Here is a 12,884-nt window from a genome sequence, read left to right on the forward strand (position 1 = left end):
TGTTTCCAGTCTAGCTGAGCATCAGGGTCAGCAGTAGTGGCACATTAAGCAGTGTGTACTGCACATCCAAGGGAAGGCTCTTAAAGTGTATTACTCTTGACTGTTGTGTTAAGATTGAATTATTATTGTCTTAATATAGAGAGACAAAGACTACATTCAATGGTTTGCTGTTCAGCTGGTCAGGGGATCGTTTTTTAAAAGGAGCAGAGGTTTTATTTGCACGCAACTAAAGGTGTCCCCATCCACTTTAATCAGTCAATCAGACTTACAGATTTTTCAAAAACTTCTCTCGATTCAGTCTCACAATTTTCCTGGCTGACCGAACAAAGATGCTGTAACAATCTTTATTGACCAAACAGGCAGAGTCAATGCCACAAGAGATCAAAAGCATCCTAAATTTGATCTAATCAGCTCTTGGTGTTACAACCCCGCGCCTGACAGCAAATCACCAAACTGGTTTTGACAAGACGTGATTTGCATCTTATTAAGTTTCACCTGTGGGGTCATTTTATTAGCAGCTTTTGCTTCATCAGCATCTCTCATTAATTGATAACAATAAAGGTCATTGTTCTATCCCACAGTCGTGATTCGACTCTCTAAACAGTTCTCAATAAATATTCTGCTATTGCCAAGCAAGGTAATGTTAAATCTTTAATATGCTAATATTACAATGATAAATACAATACAAGTGTCATGGAAAACACAGCACATACAGTATGGTTACAATAGCCCCGAAGTTAAGTACTGCTTTTCTAACATTTTTTTTTAAGGATGATCATTTATCCCAGCCCCAATATGGCATGATGGTGCTGAGTTTGAGATGGATGGACCAGGGTGTAAATGAGGGAGTGATCAGTTAGGTCAATGTCTCAACCTGTGTTTCCTCTTATACTGAGCAGCAACACACCACCAGTACGTAATAATAATAATAATAATTCTTTACATTTATACGAGGTGAGACACAAAAATAACCGGATTGGTAAAAAATATATATTTATTGATGAATTACAGCATTCTAAACATTGTCACCTTCTATATACTCCCTCTCCCGACCTCTATACGTATTTCCATTGATTGAAACAGTGCTGGAAATCTTCTTGCTTGAGGCTCTTCAACAGGCTTGCCGTTTCTGTCTTCACTTCATCCATTGAAGAAAAATGTGTTCCCTTCAGGTCACTTTTGATTTTCGGGAACAAGTAAAAATCACAGGGAGCTAAATCAGACGAATAGGGAGGATGATCGAGGACAAGAATGTTTTTGTCAGCCAAAAACTGCGTTATGGAAAAAAAGAAAATTCATGACAAATTTAATGTTGATTCGTTGTTCAATTTTTTTCACTCAACATTATCTCGGCAACTCGTGTAGCGATTCTTGTGCAAATACTGACTGGGCTATTCACAGGATATACCTAGCTGGTCGGCGATCGGCATGTGGGAGGGGATATAGTTCTATGATTCACGTACGGCCATCCTCCAGATGGTTTTCCAGGAAAGCCCCAAGCCCAGTCCGGTTATTTTTGTGTCTCACCTCATATAGCACTTTTCTCACTAGCCAAAGAGTTTCCGTGATTGGGGAGCCACTTTAACCACCACTAATGTTTAGCATCTACTTGGATGATGCAATGGCAGCCATTGTTTTTTTGGGCCAGTACGCTCACCATATACTGTATGAACTATTAGGTGGTAAAGAGAGATAGCCAATTAGAGACAGGGGATGATTAGGGGGCCAGAATGACTAGGCCGTGGCAGGCAATTTAGCCTGGACATTGGGATGCACTATACTCTTTACAAAGGTAGCCCAGGAATCTTTTTTGACCACAGAGCATCATGATGGTTTATTTGTTACTCATGTTCTCACGTTCACTAGAACATGATGAATTCTGCTTTAGAGTGATAGGAAAAGCCACTTTAAAAGTAAATTCTTTTCCTGCCACAAGCCAGTTATCCCTGTGATGTTTTTTCTGATACCTTCTGCTTAAAACCCAAAATCCAGAATGATTGTGACGAGCTGCTTTTACAGTCTGTACTCCTGCTGAAAATCAAGATCAAGTAAGTTTTTTCCCTTTAGCACTACTTAGGTCACTTGCATTACAGTATGAGAGGTGTACTGTCCCAGTGAAACTCCTCATCTATCACTCAGCTCTGAGTGGCTCATATCTGAGCACACAATGGGTGCCAGAAATTAGAGCCCCACAGGCCATACTGGTGAGTGAAAAAACAATAATAATGAGTCAGAATTATATATTTCTTCATATTTTGTAAGTTTTCTACAATGATGATGGTATTACAATGCACCCTAATATGTATTCTACTGACTGAAATCCAAGTAATGTGAATTGTAGCAACCAGGGGATACAGTAGATGAAAAACTGAGCCAAAAGTCATAACCGGAAAATCAAGTCCAAAGACTTCTCTAATAGAATACTATAATAATATAATACTAGAAATAAAAGCTCACTGTACAAAGTAGGCTTTGTTTTGAAACATCTGCCAATTTCAGATAATAGAACAACTTTTTAAAGTGTTGCATCATTAACGCCAATCGCTGCACACTCCAGATGTTCTCTGGGAAACAAAACCATGACAACCGTTGTTAAAATAGTTCACTTAATGGTGGTGCCCATGACAACATACAAAACAATTTTAACATTTCCAAATAACGCCTTATTACCGTATTTACCTTTGTACCACACGCACATTTTTTTCCCGAAAATTAGCATTAGAAAATCAGGTGAGCGTCATACACGAGGAAATTTTTTTCTGTAATGTTTACTTCTTCTGCTTGGGCTCTCTCGCTCGCTCGCGCGCACTCTCTCTCTCTCGCTCGTTCGCTCGCGCACACTCTCTCTCTCGCTCGTTCGCTCGCGCACACTCTCTCTCTCTCTCTCTTGCTCGTTCGCTCGTGCTGTCTCCCTCTTGCTCGTTCGCTTGCGCTCTCTCTCTCTCTCTCTCTCTCTCTCTCTCTCTCTCTCTCTCTTCTCGCTCGCTCTTTCATCATGCAACAAAAACAGAAGGGCATTTTGCGGAAAACGTGCCCTAAACTCTTCCTATACAATCACAACGTGCTTCGTACACATGGAAAATTTTTTTTGTGATTTTCTTTGTAAAAATTAGGGTGCATGTCTTACATGAGGGTGTGTGGTACACGAATAAATACGGTAATTTCCAAAATGGTGAAAATGTACTTTCCATTGTACCAAACCAACAATGCAAACAAGAAAGACGCAGAAAGAGGCAAAGAGAGGTCAGAAAATTTAAATAAACAAGTATATAAATCTTAACACTATGTTAACATTGTTAGCACAAAAGAAAGCCCCACAGAACTAGAAGGAAGCACTACACAGCCGCTCAGATCATGAAGACTGCGTGAAGTGCGTAAAGTGTGTTATGCAGGTCAAACCAACAATGAGGACAAAATTTAATAATGCATTTTATTTATAGGGGCACTTTGCATTAGCAGTAAATCTCAAAGTGCAACATAAAAAGATTAAACAAAGGCAAGGCAAGATAAAAACACAGATAAAACAACAATAATTATAGCATTCTTGTTAATAAGCTTTCCTAAATCAAAAAGTCTTTAGCTGTTTTTTAAAACAGCCCACAATCTGATGTGTTCTCAGGCTCTCTAGTAGGGCATTCCAGAGCCGTGGAGCAGCAGCTGCAAAGGCTCGGTCACCCATTGTATGAAGTTTGGTCACAGGGGGGCAGAGGCGGTAGGTATTTGTAAAACGGAGGTTTTGGGTTGTAGTAGATTGTAGTATAAGGAGTTCTTTAAGATATTGTGGAGCATTTCCATAGATACACTGGTGAGTAAACAAACAGAGTTTGTATTCGATACGGATATGGATAGGGAGCCAATGAGTGACCAAAGGATTGGTGAGATGTGTTCATATTTCTACACCCTCATCAGGATTCTTGCAGCACTATTTTGAATTTAGACTTTTAACAAAACTATGCAGCAGTGCTTAAACTGTATTTACTGCTTTCCATGCTATAATGTACAAAAAGCCGAATTTAAAAACACTTTTTCTTACCTGGTGGTGCTGGACTTTTGTGTTTAGTGTGACGGATATATATTTTTTGAAGAGATGTGTTGACATAGCCGCAATCAGATGTGTCGCTAGCTTTAGCTTTTATTAGGGGCTTGGCCCGACCTTTGACAATGCTGCTAGTCCTACAAAGTGTGTAAACGCATGGGGGACTTCCTTGGGTTTTCACACACTTGAAGAGCATGGGGATGGGGTTGGGGTTCCTCATTGAGTTTCACACAAGAAGTCCATGTGAAGGGGGACTGGGCTCTCAAAGATCAGGGGTTGGACATCTGAGATCATGGAGCAGGGTTGGTGGGGGGGGGGGGGTATTCTCAAGGATCAGGATTTAAAACCCCTAAAGTCTGTAACACCACGCATCAAATGACACCATTGGCTACAATCTGAGCATATCTGATTTGTCAGATTTAGTCAATTATGAATATAAGTGATATGATACAAAATACAGCCATCAAGGCACTGTATGCTAAACCATGCACAGTGTAATGATTGAATAATTATGTTCCACACTTATGTTATTCTTATCAAAGCCTCATATCAACAGCTTGCTGTTTGCTTTATATGGCCCCTTTACCTTCTCTCTGCTCCTCCATTGACAATAACCAATAATAATAATATCTCTTTGGCCTTCAAAAATCATAACCACCAACACATTCAGTTTAAATTTGTGCACCATCTATTTCTTAGTCCACATAATCATTTTGCAATTGCATTTCCTCCCAGCCTCTTATGTAACTTTTGCTTTCTTAAGGCACCCGACACCTTTATTCACATGTTCTGGGACAGACCTCCTGTTGTTTTCTTTTGAACAGTGGGAGGAACAGGCAAAAGAAAATGAACAGCAGAGATCAGTGGCTTAAAAAATAGGTGATGAACTTAACTAATTTTCATCCATAAACAGCATAAAATAAATACAGGCCTATCTGTTCTGGTGGGCCTTCAGGTATGATACGAATATTTACATTATTGAGTAAGGTTCTCTTATATGTGCAGGCAACTGATGTTCCATGTTGGCTCAGGATTCCTCACTTCCATATTTTTTGCCTGTGGACTGGCACTGGTAAACAGAATCAGTGTTAGTAGACTCGGTGAAGCTCCATGCTAAAGAGAGACCATAAATGCACATCATGTTGTGGTAGAGAATCTACTCATTTCCTTTGCATTTGCTTTTTTCAGAATGAAAAGGAACTTATTCCATTCTTCGCCCAGGCGGACTGCACTGTGACCTCACAGACAGGGCCCAAGGCCTTCAAAATCCCATATTCCATCCGACAGAGAATTTGCGCTACCTTTGACACAGCAAACGCCAAAGGAAAAGACTGGCAGCTGTTAGCGAAGAAGCTCAACATCGAAAGGTAAGGCAAAGAGACTAAGAAGCCATTCTAATTTTCTGTGTGATTCTTTGCTAGTCTCACTTCTTGCACTTTTATCAGGTTTTAAAAGTATAAAACCCACCATTGGCTCTTTAAACTCATGGATCACACATAGGTAAACATCAGTCCACTATTTTTGTTTAAAATAAAAGTAAGAAATGTCACCTCAGAATTCCTGGTTCTTCTTTTCTTTTGCCTCATTTCTTGCAGGTCAGCCCGTAACATTCAAACAGCCATCAACAAATGGCTCAGCTCACCCCTCTCCTTAGCAAGAATAATGTTGCACACTATTAACAGGTTATAACAGCAATGCTTGCTTTCATTGGCTGAGTAAATTAAAAGAAACTGGTGGCAGCTAACAGTCACACCTCATTACACCTCATGAAGTATTTTCCCTGGATATTCTCATATTACCATTATGATAATCGCTCTGGTCGTGTTATTATTTACAGAGAGCCATTGTGAGCTGAAAAATTAACCTGGAAGCTTGCTACCTCTGACATCTTTATCTTCTGCCTCCATTGTGCAAACAGACTAAGCAGTAGGTTAGCCTCCTGCTCCCCAGATACTCTTGCAATTTTTTTGTCACTGTTGCCGCAATACATGATTGTCCAGCCTGCCAGTGGTACACAAAATTTGTTGGAGAACTCAGGGCTGTGACTTCTGTTCTCATTGAATATTAACTTCCTGGACCTCTTTGCCCTTGTCATGTCCAACTTATTAGCCATGTATGTTTGCTGTGTTCATCTTTTGCAAAAAAAAAAAGGAATTTTATAACTGTCAAGAGACCAAGTTTAGGCTTTTCTTTTTCTGCCTTCCTACAGGCAGTGAGTCTCTCAACTTATAAATCTCCATTTGAAATGGGCAGTTGAAACCACAAATTTTATTCCCTTTATATATTGAGGCAGAGGTGAATGTGATACAAAAAAGAAAGAGTGGAAGAAATCAATATAACTTAATTCCACTGCACTCGTTATTTAAAAGAGACACTCAGGGATTTAAATAGAACTGTAAATTCCTTTCAAACTTGTAGATATCAGAAGCAAAAGTCTTGTGCAGTTAGTGCACACGGTTCAGTCAGGATTACCTTGTTGCTTCCATTCCAGCTCACAATCTGTGATTTATGTGCCAAATGGAAAATCTTCTCTAGACTTAGCTCCCTTGGCACTAGCTATACCAGTGAAGCTTGAGCCACAAAACTTTGAAAGACAGGAAAAAAATCTTCTTCTGCCCACGTGGAAATGCTGTTGGTAGAAAACCATGTCTTTCTCATCAGGCTGCCCTTTCACCAACTCCATTGCTGTTTGTCAGGGTTACCGGGTGTTGGCTAGTCCTTGGGACTGTTTAAACTGAATTTTGGAGATACGCCTAAAATATATACAGTATGTATACTACACCGCAGGTTCTATAAAGAAATGTTGGGGTGCCAACCTGGTTGTCCCTGTTCAATTCTATTAGCAAAAATAATAAAAAAGGCCCACTATGTGCTCCACTACAAGAACTCAAATAAGCAAAATAAGAAAGCTGTTCGGTTTGACAATTGTATGGGTCTGGTCAGGATGGAAGGAGTACTGTCCTGCAGTGCACTTTGTTCAAGACTGAATACCTCCTTCTGGCAGCTGCAGGATTTATAGGTAAGGGGCAAATTCAGCCCGGGATGGTAGTATGGTAGTTTGTGTGTGTGTGTGTGTGTGTGTGTGTATATATCTATATATATATATATATATATATATATATATAAAAGCCAAATACTACTGACTCACTCATCACAAAATCTTTCAAACCATGACAACTTGGGACTTGAAATATGGAATGTAGGTAACCCTTGGCACAGAGGTGCTCGAAACGGTTTTAAAAATTTTGTGGTCCAAGCGTGAAATTTCTTATAGTTTTTTAGACCCATTTGTTTGACTGTCTGCTTTTCACGAGAGAACTACTTAACGGATTTAGATCGGGTTTTTTTTCTATAATTTGCTTGAACATTCCGTTGATTTTGTGACTATTTCATCATGCTAAGTATCATAGTTCGCTTACGGTACAGATTTATTAGCGCAAATCCAAGAGAAACTCATTGGGCTGTGGGCAGGGGGGCAGGCCCTCCTCACTCACACTTCTGCCTCGGGGCATAACCTTAACTTCGCTTTTCTACATATTCACCTTCCTTTGCGATGCAATTATTCCAGTCACATGACACTCTCAGAAACAACCAATTACTACTCCTCCAGCCTTCACCATTTTCAATGAAAATATAAAAGTGTGGAAACTTTTTGAACATCCCTCGTATATGTGTGTGTACATATATATATATATATATATATATATATATATATATATATATATATATATATATATATTAGGGCTGGGCAAGTTAATGCGTTATTATCTCGTTAACACAATAATCACAATAATTAATTAATGGAAACAATTATTTTATCATGCGTTAACACAGTTTTTGTTATTATTATTATTTTGAAAGCCTCAGTCTTGCTAGCGATCAGTGATCGGTGATCTTCTTGTTACAGCACTTTTCGATACATTTTTGCTAGAAGGAAAGTTAACTTTGTTGATTTGACCTCGATCACCTGCATGTGCATGAGTAGCGAAGAGTAAACAGCTTCTAAAATGGTATGTGGAGAGATACCAAAGAGAAAGCTCAAAGCAAAATAATCTGTGGATGACTTTCTTCATCTTATCGCTGAATCGGACTCTGATTTGTCAGATTCCGATTTTGATGCAAGTGATCTGGAGATGTAGATTGAAAATGAAAGTGAGGTACCGACATCAGCTAATCGGTCCCCATCTAATCGTGGTGCTGAACACATTCGTGTAGCTGATGCACCTATGGCAACGTTCGCCTGGGAGGACAGACACTTACGATGACAGGTGGTACAAACCATATTGCTTCTCACAGTAACTGCCACCCCACCACACCTAGGCGGGCAGCCAGCCCACCGTGTGGGTTTGTGAAACCATTGCTTTGTGCATGTTTCAGAAAACTGCATTTTTTGGAAAAAATATTAGCCCTCAAGGAGTTGCTACTGAACATAGACTGTTTATGCTGCTCCCTGATAAAAGAAAATGTTCCTGATGGTATCTCTTCAGATAAAAAAGAAAACAGATTTAGAAATGATAACTTGCTGTTGCTTGGAAGTTGCCTGTTATAATGTTGTGATCGTAGCTCTGGACTCTTGAGGGTAACTTGTTTTTCTATAACAAACTAGATAAAACGTTAATGACCTGGCATTGGCAAATAGCTTTGGTTTCATATTTGATTTGATTACATTAATGTTTAAGTTGAGATTTACAAGAAATATTTTAACTGCTACTATGCAAAGGGAATACTGCTGTTAAAAAGCACCTTATTTGTTTAAAGTGTTTGCAAACCAAATACACAATATACACTACTTTTGAGTTCATTATTGAATTTTGCACATAACAAAGTGATTCTTGTGATTGTCTGCGATTAATCACGAATAAAAATTTTAATCGCTGCCCAGCACTAATATGTACATATATATATACAGGGAGATTCTAATATGCAGAGCCCATAGTTATAATATGTTACTCACTTAATAATGAAGCAATTCAAATTAAATAAATACAGGACATACCTCGATAGATGTGTAAACGATCCAGTCATATTCAGTGTTGGAAATGGTCGCCTTCTTCTTACAAACACAGATCAACACAGCGCTCCATATTGGCAAAGGTATCCGCAAGCATTGTGGGGGTGATGGCAGCAATTTCCTGTTCAATGTTTCGCTGTAATTGTTCCACTGTACAAGGCTTACTCTTTCCTTTCAGCGCTTCCCAAAGCAAGAAATCTAGAGGTGACAGGTCTGTTGAACGATGTGGCCATAGTCCATTTGAAATGACCCGATTTCCCAAAGAAATTCAGTTTGTGCCATGCTCAGAGCTGATGTGCCCCATCTTGCTGGAAATAACCTTCAATGAAATCATGGTCATCCAGTTCATTCACAAATAAGTCAAAAGGAGCACCATGCCTAACCCACTCGTACATTTATCCAGGAATACTGTGATCTTTATTTTGTTTTTAATTCTTCATTATTAAGTCAGTAATACATCATAACTCAGGACCCTGCCCATTCGAATCACCCTGTGTGTGTGCTTGTGTGGTGTGTATATCTATCTATCTATCTATCTATCTATCTATCTATCTATCTATCTATCTATCTATCTATCTATCTATCTATCTATCTATCTATCTATCTATCTATCTATCTATCTATCTATCTATCTATCTATATATCTATCTATCTGTATATCTATCTATATATAAGAGAACAGGCAGACCATAATAAAGAGTTTGGGTACCACTCTGGTAACCCTGCATAATTGAATGCATCAAAATAGAACAAGGCACACAATAAATTCCAGAGATGTCTTTTCGGACCCAACTTCACAACAGAACAGAACTAAGATGGCCAGTCTTCCGAGGCGGGTCCAGGTCAATGGACAGCAGAAATTACTTTGATACTGGTAAAGCCATGAGTCTTCCAGTTTGTGGAGGTAGGAAGAGAAAATTCATTATTACACAGTATCAACCCCTGGAGAAGTGGGTTATTACCATTACTAGACCCTTAAGCTGTCCTCTGAGTGCATGAGCTTGACAATATAGAGTATATATCAGAGGTACAGTGTGCCTTGGCCAGTCTGCTACATTTTTCATATACGGTAGCTCATTTGCTTGGTGCTGCATGGCCTCTGTGTTGGTTTGCCCTCTGAACCCGGAGCTTCTGTTTACTGGACCAAGTGTAATGCCTGTGTTTGACTGGTTTACAATAGGTGCACAATTCTGGATCCTGTGTAACAAAAAGGTGGCAGTAACGCAGCAGGTTCTTAGAGATGTCACTAACTACATGTTTTCCGACTCATCCTTCCCATTCAGTTATGATACAGTGCCTGCATGTGAAACAATGCAAATGATTACATGATAAGGGCACACATATTGCCAAAAATTCACCAAATAATAGTATTGTGTATTGTGTCCCCCACAAACAGCATACATCATACTTATTAAAAGAGTATAGTGAATGTCTGCTGGAGGCTTGCACTGAGCACACTGTTGGCAATTGTCACTAGATCACTAAAGACTCCTCAAGACTGGATAATGAAAAAGTGTTCATGTCAACATATGCAAAATGCTTCTTTTGTCCACTGCATCATGTGTAAAGCATGTTAAAACTGTTGCTAAGGGTTTTATCAAGTTTCAAGCAAAATTTGATGGGTACGGCGATGTACCATTACAGCAATGAGATCAGCTATAACTGACACCGACAAATGCTCTCCTGGCAGTATTGCACTAAATGATACTGTGCATTTTATTTGTAACAGATACACTTAACTGGTGTCTTTCAAATAGTTCTAGACACATTTTTACATTTTCTCTTTCCGTGGCACTCAAATTTGGTTTATTTTTGCATTTACCTCAAATACTGAAAATTATTAAGTCATAAGGGACCAGAGCCTATCATAGGTGCATTACATGTAAGACCCAAACAGGACAGGAATGAACCCTGGACAGACTGCAGCTCACACCCACACCCACATCATCCAGATGCTCTGGTTTCCTCCCATAGCCCAAAGACATGCCTGCTAGATAAATCAACATTACTAAAGTGGCACCACCATGTGTTTGTGTGTGTTCTTCCTGTCTTGCTCCTGATGCTTGCTGGGATAGGCTCCAGCTTCCCTGTAACACTGCTCAGGATAAGTGGGTTTGAACATGGATGGATGGCAAGGAGAATCCCAAAGTAACAAGGACATTACATTGTTCATATTGAAATGTGCAGTATTGCCACTAGTAGTTCTTCTGTTGTCTCGTACTTGACTAATGTCACCTCCCTCAGCTATGTGTCTGTAGTTCAGTGTGAGAAAATATCTTGTCACTTTTGTAGACATGTCATTGTGATATCGTGCAATGTTTCAGTTTCTGAAGGAGGAATTCTCTGCAGTTTACTTATTGTAAGCTTTTTCACCCACATGCAGTGAAGACACCTGTTAGACTATAAAGAATGGAACACAGGAATCTGAATTAACCCCCAAATTTTTTTTTCTTTTCTTTTTTATTTGACTCATTTCATAGTAGGCCAGCATTTAAATTATTTTTTCAATTTGTATGCAGACACACACAGTTCATCGACATGTTGGGCACATTTTTGTGAGTTAAAGAGTAAAATGCCTATAGTACAAATAAGTGACAAATCTCTATTAAGTTTTTGATGCATTGTTTTGTGTTGCAGCAAGGTTTTGAGGGTCTCCTTTTGTGCCACATAAGAGGCCTAGTGAAGCTGGGAATTACTAGCAATTATTTAAATTTAATGAATTTAGGGAAGTAATTATGAAGGACGTCTGAAAATCACCCCCATCCAGAACTAGCAGTCAAATTTGACAAATGCAAATATTCAAACCAGAATAACCCACCATGACAGTAATCAGCCAGAAATCAGTTATCACCCCTCAAGGAATCATTAGGAAGCATCTTTCAAGACGTCACCATAGTGTTGAGCAGAAATCATTGCAAAATCCCTCCGAGCATGGTGTAGGACAGAAAAATGAAACAACATCAAGTTTTTGATAAATCTGCTCCCATCTTTTGTGTTTCACGTGCGGCACACTAGTGTGGAGCAAGACAAAAGGCACATCAGGCGATGTTTGATTTGCTTTCTCAAGTTCACTTGAGAGGTAAATTGACTGGCCTATTCAGTTCATTGTTTCTTGCTTCAAGCAGATTGTACTTTTGCTATCTATGATGGTTTTTGTTTATAAGAGATTTATCTCAGATGTTATATTTAGATGCTACTCAGCAAGAAGATCTACTGTAGATTCAATTATAGATATACAGCAGGGCCGGCGTGCAGGTTAAACTGGCGCCATTAATTCTGTTCACATTGGTGACATAAGTGCTTCTTCTGGTTCAGGCAGAGGGAGACAGAAAGCAAAGACATGGGAATGTTTTTTTGTAGGCCTTTTGCTGCTCACAGGTGATCTCAGACAGATATGAAATTTAAACATAAAACCTTTTTTTTGGCTGACTGAGTTAACTGGTTTGTATACCGTGAATTGCTTCTCTATTACGTACCCATGAAAATCATCAGTGTTAGATTAACCCATAAAATATTCTGTATACGGATACATTATTTCCTTGAATAAACTTTTTAACTGTTAAATGAACTCTTCTCTGTTGTTGCTTTGGTTTACACCCTTGCTATTCTTCTAAATATTGTTTGCTATGAAAGGTACTGTTAAAAATGCCTGAATTCTAATTGACTGTTTTTGTTGCTGTAGCAACCTCAACAATACAGACAGTTTACAGACTCCTGGTAAAGGCCTACAATCTTAAAAAGTTTGCAGGCAAGTTTGTCCACATGTGTGCAGGATTTGATGTTCCTGCTTTGAGTCTCATATTTTACCTGAAGGACTCCTCCTACAGCCCATTTTGT

General features: G+C 39.1%; 1 protein-coding gene across 1 annotated transcript in view; it reads left to right on the forward strand.

Annotated features, from left to right (window-relative positions):
• unc5db (unc-5 netrin receptor Db) overlaps window positions 1-12,884 on the forward strand; it is a 759,038-nt gene that overhangs the window by 726,414 nt on the left and 19,740 nt on the right. The window contains exon 16 of the mRNA XM_028803567.2: window positions 5,225-5,403. Coding sequence (XP_028659400.1) covers window positions 5,225-5,403 — 179 coding nt within the window. The remainder of the gene's footprint in view (window positions 1-5,224; window positions 5,404-12,884) is intronic.

Source organism: Erpetoichthys calabaricus, chromosome 1, assembly GCF_900747795.2.
Source record: "Erpetoichthys calabaricus chromosome 1, fErpCal1.3, whole genome shotgun sequence".
NCBI lineage: Eukaryota > Metazoa > Chordata > Cladistia > Polypteriformes > Polypteridae > Erpetoichthys > Erpetoichthys calabaricus.